At 40.4% G+C, this 16,624-nt stretch overlaps 1 protein-coding gene across 1 annotated transcript in view; it reads left to right on the top strand.

Annotated features, from left to right (window-relative positions):
- The window catches only part of RICTOR (RPTOR independent companion of MTOR complex 2), a 143,340-nt gene that overhangs the window by 38,608 nt on the left and 88,108 nt on the right, over positions 1-16,624 (top strand). Inside the window, exons 4-5 of the mRNA XM_006139479.4 lie at positions 7,135-7,199; positions 15,570-15,701. Of these exons, the coding sequence (XP_006139541.3) occupies positions 7,135-7,199; positions 15,570-15,701 (197 nt within the window). The remainder of the gene's footprint in view (positions 1-7,134; positions 7,200-15,569; positions 15,702-16,624) is intronic.

Genomic DNA, 16,624 nt, shown 5'->3' on the forward strand with positions numbered 1-16,624 from the left:
TTCAGATGCAAAATATATGTGCGATGCAGGTAAGAGTTGGATGTGTTAAGAGTTGAGCAGTCAACATCATCTCAGGGCTTAACAGAAGCATGTTAATTGGAAGGATTTTAGTGAAGTCTGATTGCACAAGGATAGCTGTTGTAAGATTTGGGGTGAAAGAGAAAGAAGACATGAAGATTAGGAGAATGAACCGAGTAAGAAAAAGAAAGAAATTGGAGCAGAGATGTAAATGTAGGCAAGATTGTGCTGTTCTTTGAAGATGAATGTCGTGAAACTTGCTGTGTTAACTGAAGGGAGATAATAAAAGTAAAAAAGAGAATTGGTGTGCAATTAGTAAGACACTGAGGGAAAAAATGACTTTCAGAAGAAAATGTTGCTGTCAAAGAGAATGAAAAGAGTTAGTAAACAAGTTAGGAAAGTTGTGGGGATTCTTATTGGTGAAATGTTTTCAAAGCTGGTTTTCCCCCTTCCAATTTACTAGAAATGTCCTTCTCAGCTGGGTGAGAATCCATATACAACAGTACATATATTTACTGAAATTCACTGTAGTAAGGGCAGAATGGGGACGTGTACGGTGGAAGCTTCAGATCATGCAGTACATAGTAACTGGACAGCTCAACAGGATAGACTGCTATGAAATACATTGTTCCTGTGTATTTTGGTCCTTGCGTCAGCTTCTAGTCTGCTGCCATTGCCTTTTCAAGTTGTTTTAATACCTGCAAGCACATGACCCACCATGACTCCGGTCATCTGAAGTGGGCAGTGTCCACGAAAGCTCATGAAACCATCTACATGTTTTGTTAGTCTATAAAGTGCTACCAGACCATTTGTTCTTTTAGCTGTGTTACTGTGATACTAGGTGATTCAGAGAGGCTATGATGAAACATACAATAATGATCTGTAAAAAAAAATTCAACTGACACACAAATTTTCGGAATTGACTCATTCAGATCCAGATACTCTGGCCACCTTTGAGGCACGTCAGAATGCTTTTTGTTATCACTTAATTCTATGCCATTATGTAAGTATCACCTATTCATTACAGTTAATAGGCTGTATTCAATTTTGTATATGCTGTGGACCTTCTGTGGTTTTGCTGTTTTGAGCTGCTGTTTCTAAGTCATACTACTGTGGTGCATGAATTGCTATGAGCTGTCCCTGTAATATGGGTGATAGTAAGCATGAAAAGATCTTCATTGAAATATGTGAGTTATAAACCACTGAGACCCCTAGCATAACATTTTTGTGCTGATATTAAATTAACCATTCCAGGCATCTGTTTTCTTTTTTAATTTGCTGTTATATTGAAATATGTGAATTTCAGATTTGAATTATGACCAGTAAATAAGAGTGAATAGCAGGCAGAAAAGGTGTATTAATGTTAAAACTAATTTTCTTGGTATGCTTTGTTTAATTCAAGGAATTTGAAAGGTACACTACTAGCCCATTTCTATTTTAGCAAAGTATAAGAGTACCTAAGCTAAATATATATGATAATGTACAGGGCAGATTTTATTCTGGCAATGCTTGAACTTGTATAAAATGAAGAGTATATTGATTATTAAATGTAGAGATCAGAAGTCCTTTTAGACAACAGATACCCCAATCCCAAGAGCTTAGCATTTTGTATAAATAGTTTTGACATGCTTAAGTCACATGAAAGTAAAATGAGAAGAAACTGGCAAGTTTAATTGATTGTAGATTTGTTCTAAAACATAACACAGTTAAGAGGATTCCATTTATTAATACAAGAACTTTCAGATTAGAGTGCAGCCTCTTCTCCATTGTATGTAATAGGAGTACAGATGTACCAAAGTTACCAAATGTTTTTGGATGGGTCAGTATATGGGTTTTAATACTAAGAATATGTGGACTATCTGCCACTCCCATTTGTGATTATATGGAGCACCACCCTGCTCATTCATGATTCTATAACATGTGCAGCAACTATAGAGTAATTACTTGCATGGAAAAGTAGTATTAGAAAATGTATTTTTAGCCGATTTTACACAATTTAGCATCAGAAAACATGGAAGAGCCACAACCATGTGCTCAACAAATGGACCATATCTGGAAACAGCTTTGTTAATTTGTGAAGGACTGAATTTCTACCATCTTATTTTATGGGCTTCAGAAATGTGAAAGGTGCCAAATTGAAAAAGACTTACAATCTTAAGACTCCAATTGTTTAAACAAGGCGTTTAAAAAAAATTCATACCAGTGAGTCTGAGCCTGTGGCAATTGACTTAGGCTTGCAGGGCTCTCAACATGAGGCTTAATATAGCAGCATAGAGTCACAGATTTTAAGGCCAAAAAGAGGGACCATAATGATTCTAGTCTGGAGGTGGGCACTAATTTTTGCCCGGAGGCCACTTGAAAATTTTTTGTAGTAGCCCAGGGCCACCCCAGAAGGGGTGGGGCCTAAATGGGAAGGGGCGGGGCTCCTTTGCCACCCCTTCCCACTAGGCACCCGTGCCCTGGAAGAGGCTTGGCACTCTCCCCCACCTCTAGGCCAATCAGGGCCTGGAGGTGATGGAACATGGGAAGCCTCCTTCCACCCTGTGAGGAGCACGTGGTACTTTGCAGGCTCCTTGCAGGGACAGGGCAGGGTGAAGGAAGCTTCATGCAGCTCCCCTGCCCCCAGACCCTGATTGGCCTGGGGGCAGGGAAGCGCACGAAGCCTCCTCCACTCTCCCACCCGCCTTATGAGCAGGGCACGGCGCTTCAAAGCGCCACGTGCTCCTCTGCCCCCAGTTCCTAATTGGCCTTGAGGCGGGGGAGCAGCAGGGTCTACGTGGGCTGGATCCACCCGCATGGTGGGCTGGATCCGGCCCGCAGAGGACCTTTTGCCCACCCCTCTTCTAGTCTGACCTCCTGCACATAGTAGGCTTCAGAACTTTATGCACCCACAGCCCAGATAGTAATGTCTACATCGTTATTTTTAGTTGCACAGTTCTTCGAGCGCCACGAATCCAAGTGTGTTGACCATGGCTTTGAGATGCTCTGCCATGTGTGCGTGTGGCTTAGTTTTTGTTTTGCAAATTTAGCCCTATCCTAAGAAATATAGAAGTGGCTTCCCATCAGATTCAAATTTATTCATTGATCCCAAGTCCAGAAGGGACCATTTAGATTATTCTTGGAGAGATCTCCTCCTAGCAACTTTCCAGTTCCCTCTATACTTGCATTTTTATGCTATTCAGTGGACCAAGAAGGACAAATGGTCTGTGAACAAAAGTTTGAGAAACCACTTATGATACATAATGAGATAGTGTAATTGTCTCCACTTTCATGCCAATGTTTCAACCCTGATGATACAGAACCGGAACCTTCAGTAGAGGGAAAAATGATGCTCCCAACCTACTTAGCATTTGATCTTCATGAAAATGGCAGTAAGAATGCTTGTTGTGCAGAGGCATTTATTTGTAGTTGGTTTATAATCTTTCTTGATTTTTACTTTTTATTGTAACTGATACTAGTGAAATTCACTGTTAGTGATAAAGGTTTATTTTAAGATTCCAATCTCTCACAACATTAATGATCTTGTGTTTTTACAATGGTTGAATTAAAATGAAAAATCTAAATAAATGATGATCCATTTTATTATTGGAAATTTTACAGCATGTTCCTTTCTTCCCTGTATCACTCCTTCCTCAACATCCAAACTTGGGGGAGGTGAGAAAGGAAAGGGGGAGAAGAAGAATTAAATATAAATATAATATTTTTAAATGTGATTTGTATAACATACTAGGGATGTTAAATCGTGGTTAGGGAGCTAATTGAGTAGTTGGCATTTCCATCGACTACTCTATTAGTCGATTAGAGGGTTCACTACACTTCTGCTTTTTAAATGTAGTAAGAGCCACCAGGCTGTGCATCTGCTTTTTAAATGTAGTAAGAGCTTTTGCTGTGCTTCTGCCTCCCCTGCCCCCCCTGCAGAAACAGTGCTGGGACGAACCAGCTCTTAATCTGGCTCCCCGCAGCACCGGATCCTTCTGCCTCCCTTGCTGCCTCTGATACAGAAGCAGCAAGTGGTGGTGGGTGGAGGGTGGTGAGGGGGACTAGTCGTGTAGTGACTCGACTACCTAATCAGTTTGGTGTATTGGATAGTTGATTACAGGCAGTCCCTGGGTTACGTACAAGATAGGGACTGTAGGTTTGTTCTTAAGTTGAATCTGTATGTAAGTCGGAACTGGCGTCCAGATTCAGCCGCTGCTGAAACTGACCGCCAGTTCTGACTTACATACAGATTCAACTTAAGAACCTCAAGTGTCCCCAAGTCAGCTGCTGCTGACACTGATCAGCGGCTGATTCCAGGAAGCCTAGGGCAGAGCAACTCTGCCTCGGGCTTCCTGTAGTCAGCGCTGGTCAGTTTCAGCAGCGGCTGACTTCGGGACGCCTGGGGCAGAGCAGCTGGGGTGCTGCTGGGTTGCTCCAGTAGCACCGCTCCTCGCTCCTTGGCGCTACTGGACCAACCCAGCAGCACCCCAGCTGCTCTGCCTCAGGCGTCCTGATTCAGCCACTGCTGAAACTGACCAGCAGCGGCTGAATCAGGACCTGGGGCAGAGCAGCTGGGGTGCTGCCGGGTTGGTCCAGTAGTGCCCAGAGCGGCGCTGCAGGACCAATCGGCAGTGCCCCAGCTGCTCTGCCCCAGGGTCCACAACAAAAGCCTTGTCTGCTGGGGGGGGGGGCAGGGCACACTAGCTGCGCCCCCCCCTCCAGCAGACCAGGGACACAGGGAGCAGAGCCGCAGCGGCAGCGGGGTGCAGCGCCTCTGAGGCTTTGCTCTGGCAAAGTCTCAGAGGCGAGGGACCCCGCCGCGGCTGCGGCTTCAGTCCCGGTGCCTGTGGTCTGCTGGGGGGGGGGAGGGCGCAGCCAGAGCAAAGCCTCAGAAGCGCGGGAACCCGCCGCTGCTGCGGCTTCGCTCCCGGTGCCTGTGGTCTGCTGGGGACGTTATGTGTCACTCTGCATCCTGCAGCCCCTCCCTTTGTCCTCAGCTGTATGGTGCCCTCTCCCCCCCCCCCCCCCAAGCTCTGTGGGAGCTGTGAGCAATGCAGCCTCTCCCATTCTCCGACCTGCCCTGGCAAGCTGTGTGGCTCTGTGGCATGCAGCTAACCCCCTCCCCGGTGCTCTGGGGAGAGGCCGTGCAGCTGCCCTACTTTGTGATGACCCCCCCACCAATGGTCCCCTATTGGTTCTGCACTGCATGGGCTGGGGGGGGGTTAAGCCCTCCCCCTGCATCTGGGACTTGCCTCCAACCCCCGCCACCTCTGCACTGCATGGGCCAGCAGTTGACTCCTCCCTTGCATGCTGCTGGCCCATGAACGTCCCTCTGGCAACTGTCAGGAGAGGTGTGTAGAAGCCAGGGGGCTCCGGTGAGGGGTGGGTGGCAGCTGCATGGAAGGCTCTGGTGGGGAGAGGGAGGCTGCTGGGAGTGTATGGGAGCTGCACAACCTTTGGGGGCTTGGGGAGGCACATGGGCGCGCAGGAACCGTGCGACCTCTCAGGGACTTGGCAGGGGGGTTGCGGGTACCTCATAGCTTTGTGGCGGCTTGGCTAGGAGGAGGTGTTTGTGCAGGAGCTGCACAGACTCAGTGGAGGTGTGAGGCATGTGGGGGAGCCACGCAACCTCATGGGGGCTCAGGTGCGGAGAGATGGAATCAGATGCAGGGGGTGGGCATGGGTGCAAATGAGCTGCAGAGCTTTGCGGGGACTCGGGTTGGGGGAGGAGGCATGCAGGACATGTGCGGTGTCACCTGGGGGAAGGAGCACATGGGAGCTGTGCAGCCTTGCCCCTGGTTGGCTGGGGGCAGAACCACGTGGCGTCTCCCCTTGTGGCCAGAGGGAAAGGGCCAGGGCCAGCCACGGCCTTGGCCCAGCCCATCTACCCGGCAGCTGGAGGGGAGAGAGCTGGGCCATCCTCTGTCTGGCCTCTCCCCACCAGTGGCCGGAGTGGAGCGACCCAGGGCAGGCCAGGGCTGCTATATCTCAACCTGGCCCTCCCCAGCAGCCGGGGGAGAGCCAGGGCTGTCTACCTCTGGAGAGGGAGATGGTAAGCATAGTGAACAGTACCTTTAATTTATTAAAAAAAAAATGTGTCTGCTGTTTCTAGACCATTTTAATGTTCCTTCTATGCTATGTCTTTCCCCTTCATAATGCAGTTGTATTTTGGAAATGAAGTAACTAGAGTAAAGAAAGTAGAAAAATAGTGAAAGTAGGAGATATATGGTGAAGTCAAAGTTGAAGGGGTAAAAGTGATCCAAAGGAAGTGTGGTAAGGATCACAAGTACAGGTGATATCATTAAACTGGCTTGACAACAGGGAGTTAGTAATTGCAATGGCTTGCATGGAAAAGTAATATTAGAAAATTATTTAATGTATTTTCATCTGAAAGTTTGTCTTGGCTCTTTAAAGAAGAAGTTAGAAGAACTGAAGAGAAAAGTGAAGAACTGAAGATGTTGTCAGGGCATTGTAGGCTGTGGTAGTATAGTTTTGCTGCTCCTGTTGACCTTGGAGATTAAGTTTTTAAAAGGCCGTCTTTAGATAGCCAAAGTAACACTTGTGCTATTGCAGTAGTAAAATCTATTTGTTTTTTAAATACAAGTCTATATATAAGTGTTTTGCGTTCTGCTGTTGATAGCAATGTGTGTGACGGAGAATACAGAACATGCATTAAATATTTTGTCATAGTACATTGAACAAACAAAGTATACCGGATACTAAATTTTTAAATGTTACATTTTGTTATGAATGTGTATTATTACCAATGAACCTATATACATGCTGAATAAACATTGAGCCAGAGATTAAGAACCTTGGGAAAATAGTAAAGAGTACTATTTTGAGGTTGGTATACCTCCTTTTCTGTTGAGTTTCACATTCTTTCACTACATACACTGTGTATAGCTTTGCAGAAGGATTGGGCATTATCACTGTTAAATTAATGAAATATTCTATTTAAAGTTAATGGTTAAAATTTGTAAAGCATTCTGAAATTGACACATTTGCTAACTTTCATGGAAAAAGTTCTAAAACCTGAAGACTCCTTTAAAGATCTCAGATAATATTTTTAAACGTTAAAGAATAAATCAGATTTTTAAAGCATAAACAAACATGAGTGTTTTATTTTACTTGCAGCTTCTTTGTAATACTGGCCACACTGAAGAAAAATTAGGTTTTTCCTATGATGACATCATAATATGGTAAGTATTCTATAAAATATTTCAGAAGAATATTGGACACTTTAAACAATGTACATTTTAAAGTAGCTATTTTGAATGAAATGAAAAAAACCCACAGCCCTAAGTGTTTTAAAAGCTAATTCAAATACTTTGTAATTTTTATTTTTTAATATTTTAATATTCCATAGAATTCAATATGTAAAATCATCTGAGTATAAAACAAAGTTTTATGGAAATACGAAAGAGAAACTGCAAATAGTAAACTAGAAAAAAATGTCTAAATGGGCACAGAACTCATGCTGCATTAACAATGAATGCAAAGTAAAAAAGAACATTTTGAAATGTAGCTCTTTGTAAAGGCTTGCAGAAACACTTGAGATGGAATCTTAGCCCTATTGAAGTAAATGGCAAAACTTCGATTTATATAAGTGGGACCAGAATTTCACCCTTAAATTTCCGTATTGGTTCACTATATTTCATGAAGAGAAGACTTAACATTTTTTTTTTGCAGTATCATCCTCTTGGCAATGAAGGCAAGTTGTGGTATAAACTTGCTATAATAATCTGAATCCATATAATCACCATTTCCTAAAATAAAAATATTTGTTTATATTTATTAAAATCTCTACTTTTCTGCATAGACACTGCTAATTTGCCATGGATTGAGCATGGGTAGCAGAAGCAAAAAAATGAGGCTGGCTCTTCCAGTCAACCTAATTATTTTGTCATTCAGTGTAGGTGAACTTCTGCTATTGAGAACTTAGCAGGTCCAATAAAAACTACAGTAAGAAATCATTCCCCTAAATATCGTGGGCATTTTGATTAGGTGTGTCTCCCCCTCCCCCCCCCCCCCCCCCCGGCAAAAAAAAACTGACCATGGTGTAATTTTCTTGTCATAAATGGTGTTTTCTCAGATGGAACATAATATTTCAGTCCATGCTACTGAGTACCTTTCCATTAATACTTTTTGTTATAAATTATAACACTTCCATTATCCTTTTACTGAGTATATTATCATTCATGGTATTTTGTTTGCTAGTTTTGTGAATCTTGAGATTGTAATAGCCAAATAAAGTTTCATTTCTTTACAATATCAAATTTTGATATAGGTCTGAAAAGGTATATGTCTAGTGCAGTTTGTTTACAGTTCCAAGTACATTGGAGATCATTTTTTGTTTCAGAAGGTTGAGAGAGCTACTGGGGGAAGCTGTTCAAGATTTTATTTTTGACAAGTAGTGAGGAACTTGTTGAAAATTTGAAAGTGGAAGGCAGCTTGGGTGAAAGTGACCATGGAATCCTAGAGAATTCATGATTCTAAGGAATGGTAGAAGGGAGAACAGCAAAACAGAGACAGTGGATTTCAGGAAAGCAGATTTTAGAGAGCAGGTAGGTAAGGTCCCATGGGAAGCAAGACTAAGAGGAAAAACAACTGAAGACAGTTGGCAGTTTTTCAAAAGGCCATTATTAAGGGCTCAAAAAGCAAACTATTCCGCTACTTAGGAAAGATAGAAAATATGGCAAAAGACTGCCGTGGCTTAATCAGGAGATATTAAAAATCAAAATGGAGTCGTATAAAAAGTGGAAACTAGGTCACAGTACAAAAGATGAATATAAGCAAATGACGCAAGTATGCGAGGGCAAGATTAGAAAGGCAAAGGCACAAAATGAGTTCAAGCAAGCTAGAGACGTAAACGATAACAAGAAGATAGTCTATAAATATTAGAAACAAGAGGAAGACCAAGGACAGGGTAGGCTCATTGCTCTGTGAAGAGAGAGAAACAATAACAAGAAACTTGAAAATGGCAGAGTTGCTTAATGACTTCTTTATTTCAGTTTTTGTCAAGATTGATGGTGACAGGATGAAGTTTAATTGGGACAAAGGCAAAGTACTCCATTTAGGAAGGAACAATCCATTTCACACATACAGAATGGGAAGTGACTGTCTAGGAAGGAGTACTGCAGAAAGAGATTTACGGGTCATAATGGACCACAAGCTAAATATGAGTCATCAGTGTGACTCTTGACACACACACACACACAAAAAAAAAGCAAACTGGATTCTGGGATGGATTAACATGAATATTGTGAGCAAGACACGAGAAGGCATTCTTCCATTCTACTCTACACTGATTAGGCCTCAGTTGGAGTAGTATTGCGTCCAGTTCTGGGCACCACACATTTCAAGAAAGATGTGGGAAATTGGAGAAGGTCCAGAGAAGACAACAAAAATGATTCAAGGTCTAGAAAACATGAGCTATTGAGGGAAGGCTGGATGAATTGGGCTTCTTTAGTTTAGAAGAGAGAAGATTGAGGGGGGACATGATAGTGGTTTTCAGGTATCTAAAAAGGTGTCACAAGGAGGAAGGAGAAAATTGTTCTCTTTGGCTTCTGATGATAGGACAAGAAGCAATGGACTTAAATTGCAGCAGGGGAAGTTTTAGGAAAAACTTCTAATTGTCAGGGTGGTTAAACACTGGAATAGCTTGCCTAGGGAGGTTGTGGAATCTCCATCACTGGAGATATTTAAGAACAGGTTGGATAGACCTCTGTCAGGGATCATTTAAGTGCTTGATCCTGCTGTGAGGGCAGGAAACTGGGCATGATGATCTCTTGAGGTCCCTTCCAGTTCTAGTATTCTATGATTCTGTGAAATTAGGAAGTCCTGCTTGTGCAGGACATATATAAGGAAGAATATTAATTTTTAGATATAAAATTCACACTCAACAGGCTCATAAAAATCTATAAGCAATTTACAAATCTATAGACAGATATGCCAAGAGGATGATCATTTTCATGGGAGATGCTTTTATCAAGGATCTGCACGAGAATGTCTTTTAAAAAGCATTACAATGAGGCATTGAAATAATCCATCCAGTGTCATACTTCATATATTTATGTATGCAATTCATTATGCCATAGCAGTGATCACATGAGTATAGAAGGTGACTATTCCTCTCTAAAGATTTAATCAGCCTGGTTATATAATTTGTGATCTTTTGAAAATGTCATTGTAGGGTAAAGAACTGTATATACAAATGCTCACTTTTTTAAAGCAATACTTTAATGCTTGCTTCTGAAGAAGTCAGTGTTTGAGGCTGATCTTTAAAAGGAAGGGTAAAAAATGTAATCTTTTTATGTTCTGTCTGGATTCTTAAGTATATGGTATTGCTATTTTCTTCTTTGACTTCTTATATTTAACTATGGGATAAACATTTCAAAAGTGCTTATATCCCACTTTCAAAAATGACTGGAGAATTTGTTTAATTGACAGTCAATGGGAGTTGGAGCCTAAGGGTAGGCTAGATTGTGGGGGGGTTTCGTGATACCCTTTATACCTCGTTCCATGAAGGTGGCTTTCAAAAGAGGGGGGGGCGTTTCTGAAATTTAGCCCCGTCTAGATGGGCCAAATTTCAGAAAAGCCTCTTCTGACAAAAGTATCGGGAAAAAAATATGCAAAATGCGGAGCTCATTTTGCATATCTCTTTCCAATAGAACCTCACAGTCTATACATAGTGATTGCTTCACTTTGAAAACAGGCTTTAAGACTTTGGCTCCTAATTGATTTAGGATAATATTTTCAAAAGTACCTGTGTCATAATGTTTTAAGTGTTCAGACAGAAGCCTGTTCTTTAAAGGACTTTTTTTAAAAAATTTATTTTAATTTAATTGAAAGAATAAACTTGTTTTGCTGGAGACACAGTTAGGGATGCAATAGTGTAGTCTATTAACCGATTAGCAAAAGTTTATTGGTTAATGCTATTGATTACAGTACATGAATTCCCCTCCCCCCTTTTGCCACTACATTTTTTAGTGGGCTGACAGTCTGCCTGGCTCAGTCCTGTCTTGTGCCGGGCCTGGGACATACCCTCCCTGCTACTCCTACATTTAAAATGTCGTAGGACTCGAATGGGCAAGCAGCCCGGCTTAGTCCTGGCTCGCGCTGGGTCCAGGACCTCTCTGGCATGGGGGTAGGTCCCAGACCCAGTGGGAGTGGGGACTGAGTGTTTTAATTGCCTTTCCTTATCAACTAATTTTGTAGTCGATAAAAATTCTATTGACTACACGATTAGCAAATTACTCACTTCTTAACATCCCTAGACACAGGAGGTATTCTGCAAAAATGTTTGTGCATTTTGAAGATGTGAATTGTTAACCTTGAAATGCGAGTTTATTAAGAACGTCATTTGATAGTTTATTATAGGTTTCTAGTTTATTATTACAGTGGAATATTTAAGCAAACTGTGACCACTGCATTTGCTAGGTTTTTGTCCAAGAATAAATTCAATTGATAGAACTTGTTCGTTAGTTATTTTTGCAAATCTATACGTTTAATTATAATTTCTTCCTGTCAGCAGATGGAGACAGTACACTGACAGATTTTGATGTTATTCCCTGCATAGAAGGATCTTGCCCAGCTTCTAGAGCTCAGTTGTTTCTCCAACAGGTGTAATCTCATTGCTAGGAGAGAATGGAATACTTCTAGACGCCAGAAGTTTTTGAGATTCTTAGCAATGTCCTGGAGTAGCTTTCCATCTGTGGACTCTATCCCACACACACTGATTTAGTCCTTGAGGAATATAGTGTGACTGACTCCTGCAAACGTTCCAGGAAGTGCCAGGCTTTCATACACAAAACATATCTCAACATCAGGTTCATGCCCCCTCCACCCAGACAAAGGGACTAGGAAGCACATTTAAAAATAAATAAATAAAAAAGGACCCGGGAATGTGACTTCACTGTGGGTTAGATAGAGAGGCCAGGGAAAATGAACATCCTTCGGGATCAAATGTCTTCTCTCTCCTCCTTAAACTCCCCAATGGGGACCAGTACTGTTTTAGGTCCAGTACTGTTTTAAGACTGGTTACTTGAGGTCTTTCAGACATCCCGTTTATAAGAGGCCATCCCTAGAGAACAAAATTCCTCTTCAAGAAGGAGGGATCCACAGCAATGTTGATCTGGAAATGCTTAATCTTTTTTCCTTCCTCTCTGAACTCTTAAGTTCTGCAAGTCAGAAGTCTAAGATAGGGTGACCAGTATTATGCATAATATTCCAGATGAGGCTGTATTATTGATATAAAGGTATTATAATAACTTTGTATTACTCACTGTCCTATTCCTTATGCATCCTAACAGCTTGTTTGCTTTTTTTAATTGCAGTTGCACATTGAACCATCTATAGTAATACCCAGGGCCCTTTTTTGAGTTGCCAGGTTAATTTAGAATCCTGTAATAACCTTTTTCTCATCACTGTGCATTACTTTACATTTAATTATACTGAATTTTTATGCCATCATGTTCCCATTCACCTAAGATGTTTGTTTCCTGAAGTTTCTCATAGTTCCTTCTGTTCCCAATTAACCTAAAAAACCTCCTTTCCAAATTTTGCTACCTCACTACTCATCCCCCATTCCACATGTATTATACACCAACATACGTACTAAGGGTCATTAAAGGGCCATATTGTTCATCTTTTGCCAGGATGAAAATTGACAATTTTACAAGGAGACAAAACAAAGAATAGAATTAGTTTGTGATCCATGACAGTACTTTTCATTTCATCCACCATTTTAGCTTCTTTAATAGCCTCTTCTGTAGGACTTTATCAGAGGTCTTTTGCAAGTCATATGATGTCAGTGGATTCTCCTTTATTCATTGCTTTATTGATATGTCTAAAGAATTGTAAGTGATTAGTAAGACACAGTTTTCCTGTGCACAGTCTGTGCTAGTTAGATTCTGTCAAATGATCTTCAGGAGTTTTGTTCTGTGTTGACCAACATTTCAACCAGTTTTCCAGGTGCATATAGAAGGCTTGCTACCCTGTAATTGCTTGGATCACTCCTAGGAGCTTTTTTGAAAATATATTTACAGGATCTGCCACTTTCCAATTTTCTTGGATAGTGACAGTTTTTAATGAGAGCATATATTTATTCGCAGCTCAGCTACTTCATAAGTTTCTTCATAACTCTTGGAAATAACATTTGAATCTGCTGATTGTCTTTTTTCAATATCAGTTTGGTTTTGTCCCACCTCTTTTTGTCCCCTCAATCTTTTAGAATACCTCATCTTCATTACCAGGAAAGTGCGTGTCTACGGTAGGCATCTCCTCACTGTTCAAAGAGAACTAGCTTCTCAGCAATGCCCTTATCTTCCTTAATTACACTCTTACTCCTGGTGATTGAGCAGACAAACTGATTCTCTTGCAGCCTTTCTGCTTCTGGTGATATCTACAGTACAAAATTATGTCAACCTAAGTCATGTCAGCAAACCATACCTGCAGGTATTACATTGCTTCTGCATGTCCACAATATACTCCATGTGTCAGCAGGGCACATTTTCACTAGGAGTGTTTGTATTGATTATGTTGTCAGCATGGGGAATTGTGGGACAGCTCCTAAAAGGGATGTTTGAATAGTCTTTCATCTGAATGTTGCATAGTGTTGCATCTGACGAAGTGGGTCTTCGCCCATGAAAGCTTGTGCTTCAATAAATCTGTTAGTCTGTAAGGTGCCACAGGACTCCTCGTCACTCTTTCAAACCTTGTCATCTAAGTTAACTCCTTGTCTTTCATGGCTACGTTTGGCTTAGCAATATGCATGTCTTCTAAGGCTGTTGAATAGCATCTATGCCATCTTTGTGAATTTTACTTCCTTTGCTACTAACTTTTGAGATTTATTGATTATCCATACCACTCTTTATTAAAGTCTCCTTTTCTGAAGTTTAGTGTCATTGTTATTTTTGCTACCTTACCTCCCTCTTTGGATGTTAACCCTAAATATAATATGGTCACCCATTACTTAGTTAGCTATTGTCAGTTCTTGAAGACTAAATTAAGACTATCTTCTCTTTTTGTTAGCTCTAGAACTGAGTGTTCCAAGAGCCAGTCACTTGAAGTATTAAAAACTGCTTCAGAAATTTAATTGACTGGCAAGGGGACATTCATGGTGAGAAATGTATATCTGTGTCATAAAGGAAAATAGGTGGCCTCACTGAGAATCCTTGGATCGATGCATCCTGAGTAGCCAAACAAATTACACCTCTCAGGGAAGGAGTTGGTACCCTTAAGGGCCACAGAATAGAAAAATACAAACTATACTGCATTGAAAAAAGCTGATAAGTAATTTGGATCTATCCTTTAGTCTTCTTAGAATAAAATGCTAGAGTACTTGTCTGTTGACACAGCCAAAGTTCATGACAGCATGATCCATGTTCTAAAGATTCCCTTTCATTACTAAATACTCTTAAGAAGATAGTAGTCATGACCACCCTGACTGACTTAGAACTGAATCTGGTATCCAGTTCATTTACCACTTCTTTGAACCTTTTTAGATAAAGAATATCTCTTCGCCAGCCATTCTTCAGAGTCTGGTTTCTTTGGCACTAACTCAGCTAAGAGAGGAAATACTTGGCCAATAAAGAGTAATACTTGATTTTTTTTTCACCCAAGAGCAGGTAATATTAGAATATTTCTTGTAATTCTGATTCTCTTAATGCTGAAGGTGTTGATATATATGACCTAATTCTGGATACAAATTTGCTGTTTTTTGCTGTATGTCTATAAACAGCAAGGAAACTAGGTCTTAGAATCTAAATTTTACAAGCGTTAATCGTCAAAAAGGTTCAATGATTTGGGTTTAGGAGGAGCAGTTTATTGTGTACAATTACTATACGAGGAGAGTGAAGGGATTTTTAAAAAAGCGTGCAGCATCAGTATTCTTAGATAGATGAAGTTTTAGGTAGAGAACCTGATACAACGTAGGTAGGATATTTTTTCCTTCCGTCTACCTGAACAGAAAGTTATGAGCTGCATCATTATTAGTTATGTTTAAGCAGCCACCAACATTACATATTTTCCCTTGTTTACTTTCTCTAGGTACTTCAAATTAGTGTTCTGGAAATAGCCATTAAGTGATTGGTGCAGGCAATCAGGCACTTCTCTTTCCTTATTCTATGCAGAGCACTGACCATTTTCTTCATAATGTTGTCAGTGTAGAACACCTTCTTTCAAAACTAACATTACCTCCTCTAGATTCCCCCCCACCCCAAAATAAGTCATACATGAAAGGATCAAAGTATCTCTGATATATTTCACTTAGCAAGTATATGACATGCTTACGAAGATTCATCTTTAGTCTGAGAGGCTTAAAGACTCTATGTATAGGGATGTCACAGAACAAAAAATCTCAATGTACTGTCTACATCTGTTGGCAAGGAGGTGCTCTACCTAAATAACTGGACTGACATAGATCTCAAAGGAAGACAATTAATAAGGTAAGAAAAGCTTCACTTAAATTTAACTTTATTTTCATGTGAGTAAAAAGTGTATATCCCTAAAATGGGGAGCTTTATTAGTTGCTGTATAATTTGTTTTCCCACTTATTCTTTTCATTGTAGTTTGCGATTAGCTTTACTGAATGAAGCAAAAGAAGTGCGAGCAGCAGGGTTGCGAGCCCTGCGCTATCTCATCCGAGACTCCAGTATTCTACAAAAGGTGCTAAAATTGAAGGTGGATTACTTGATAGCTAGGTAATTTTTCTATAATGGATTACAAGAACTTGTTTCATTTTCTCATCTTTGATTGTGGGGTGTGTGTTGAAATCACTATCTTAATATTCTCTGTAAATGTCGGTTTTTGTTATTCTAAAGCATCTTTTAATTTTGGGGGGGGGGGGGATTTCATTTTTTTAAAATAAAAAATACTATATAGAAATGCCATCTAAATGAAAAGATACAAATCCAAAGATAATGTTATCATTTGCAACTATATCACGAGAAAACAAAGTATGAGGAAAAATCTCTAAACTGATTTTTAATCTGATCCTGAACTTTGAATTAACTGAAATTATATGGCAAGTCATAAGTAAAATTGTTTGGATACCTTAACATGTTTGGATTCCTTTATGGTTTAACTGTAACTCTGAATTTCCATGTCTGTTCGGGGGATAATTACTCTGAATCCTAATGCCATTTAATGTAGTTTTCTTTATCTGGCAATATGAGATTTATATTTTATATAATAAATATTTTATTGCTACCCTCCTCTGAAATGACTAGCAGTTTTGCAAGCATCTTAAAACTATTATTAAATTCTTTGTATCTCACCATAGTCTTATGTAAACACATACATATAAGAAAATTATTTTAATGATGTTTCTTATGTATTAAAGATTATGATTGAAGAAAATCAGTCATGATACATATGCTCTCTGACAGCCAGAATTTCTGGACAGAAAGTTCTGTAATAGTATTCATTAAGTCTCTTGAAAAGAAACACTGAGGTATTAATAGTTAGAATGGAAGTTCTTCTTTGAGGACTGACCGTGTGGGTGCTCCACTGTAGATGTCTAGGAGTTCCTGCGCTTATTATTGGAACTTTTTAGCAGAGTATTACACCTGGGTGCAGGTGTGCATGCATAGCATCACCCACGACTCAACGAACATGCAGCTGT

Source organism: Pelodiscus sinensis, chromosome 6 (genome assembly GCF_049634645.1).
Source record: "Pelodiscus sinensis isolate JC-2024 chromosome 6, ASM4963464v1, whole genome shotgun sequence".
NCBI lineage: Eukaryota > Metazoa > Chordata > Testudines > Trionychidae > Pelodiscus > Pelodiscus sinensis.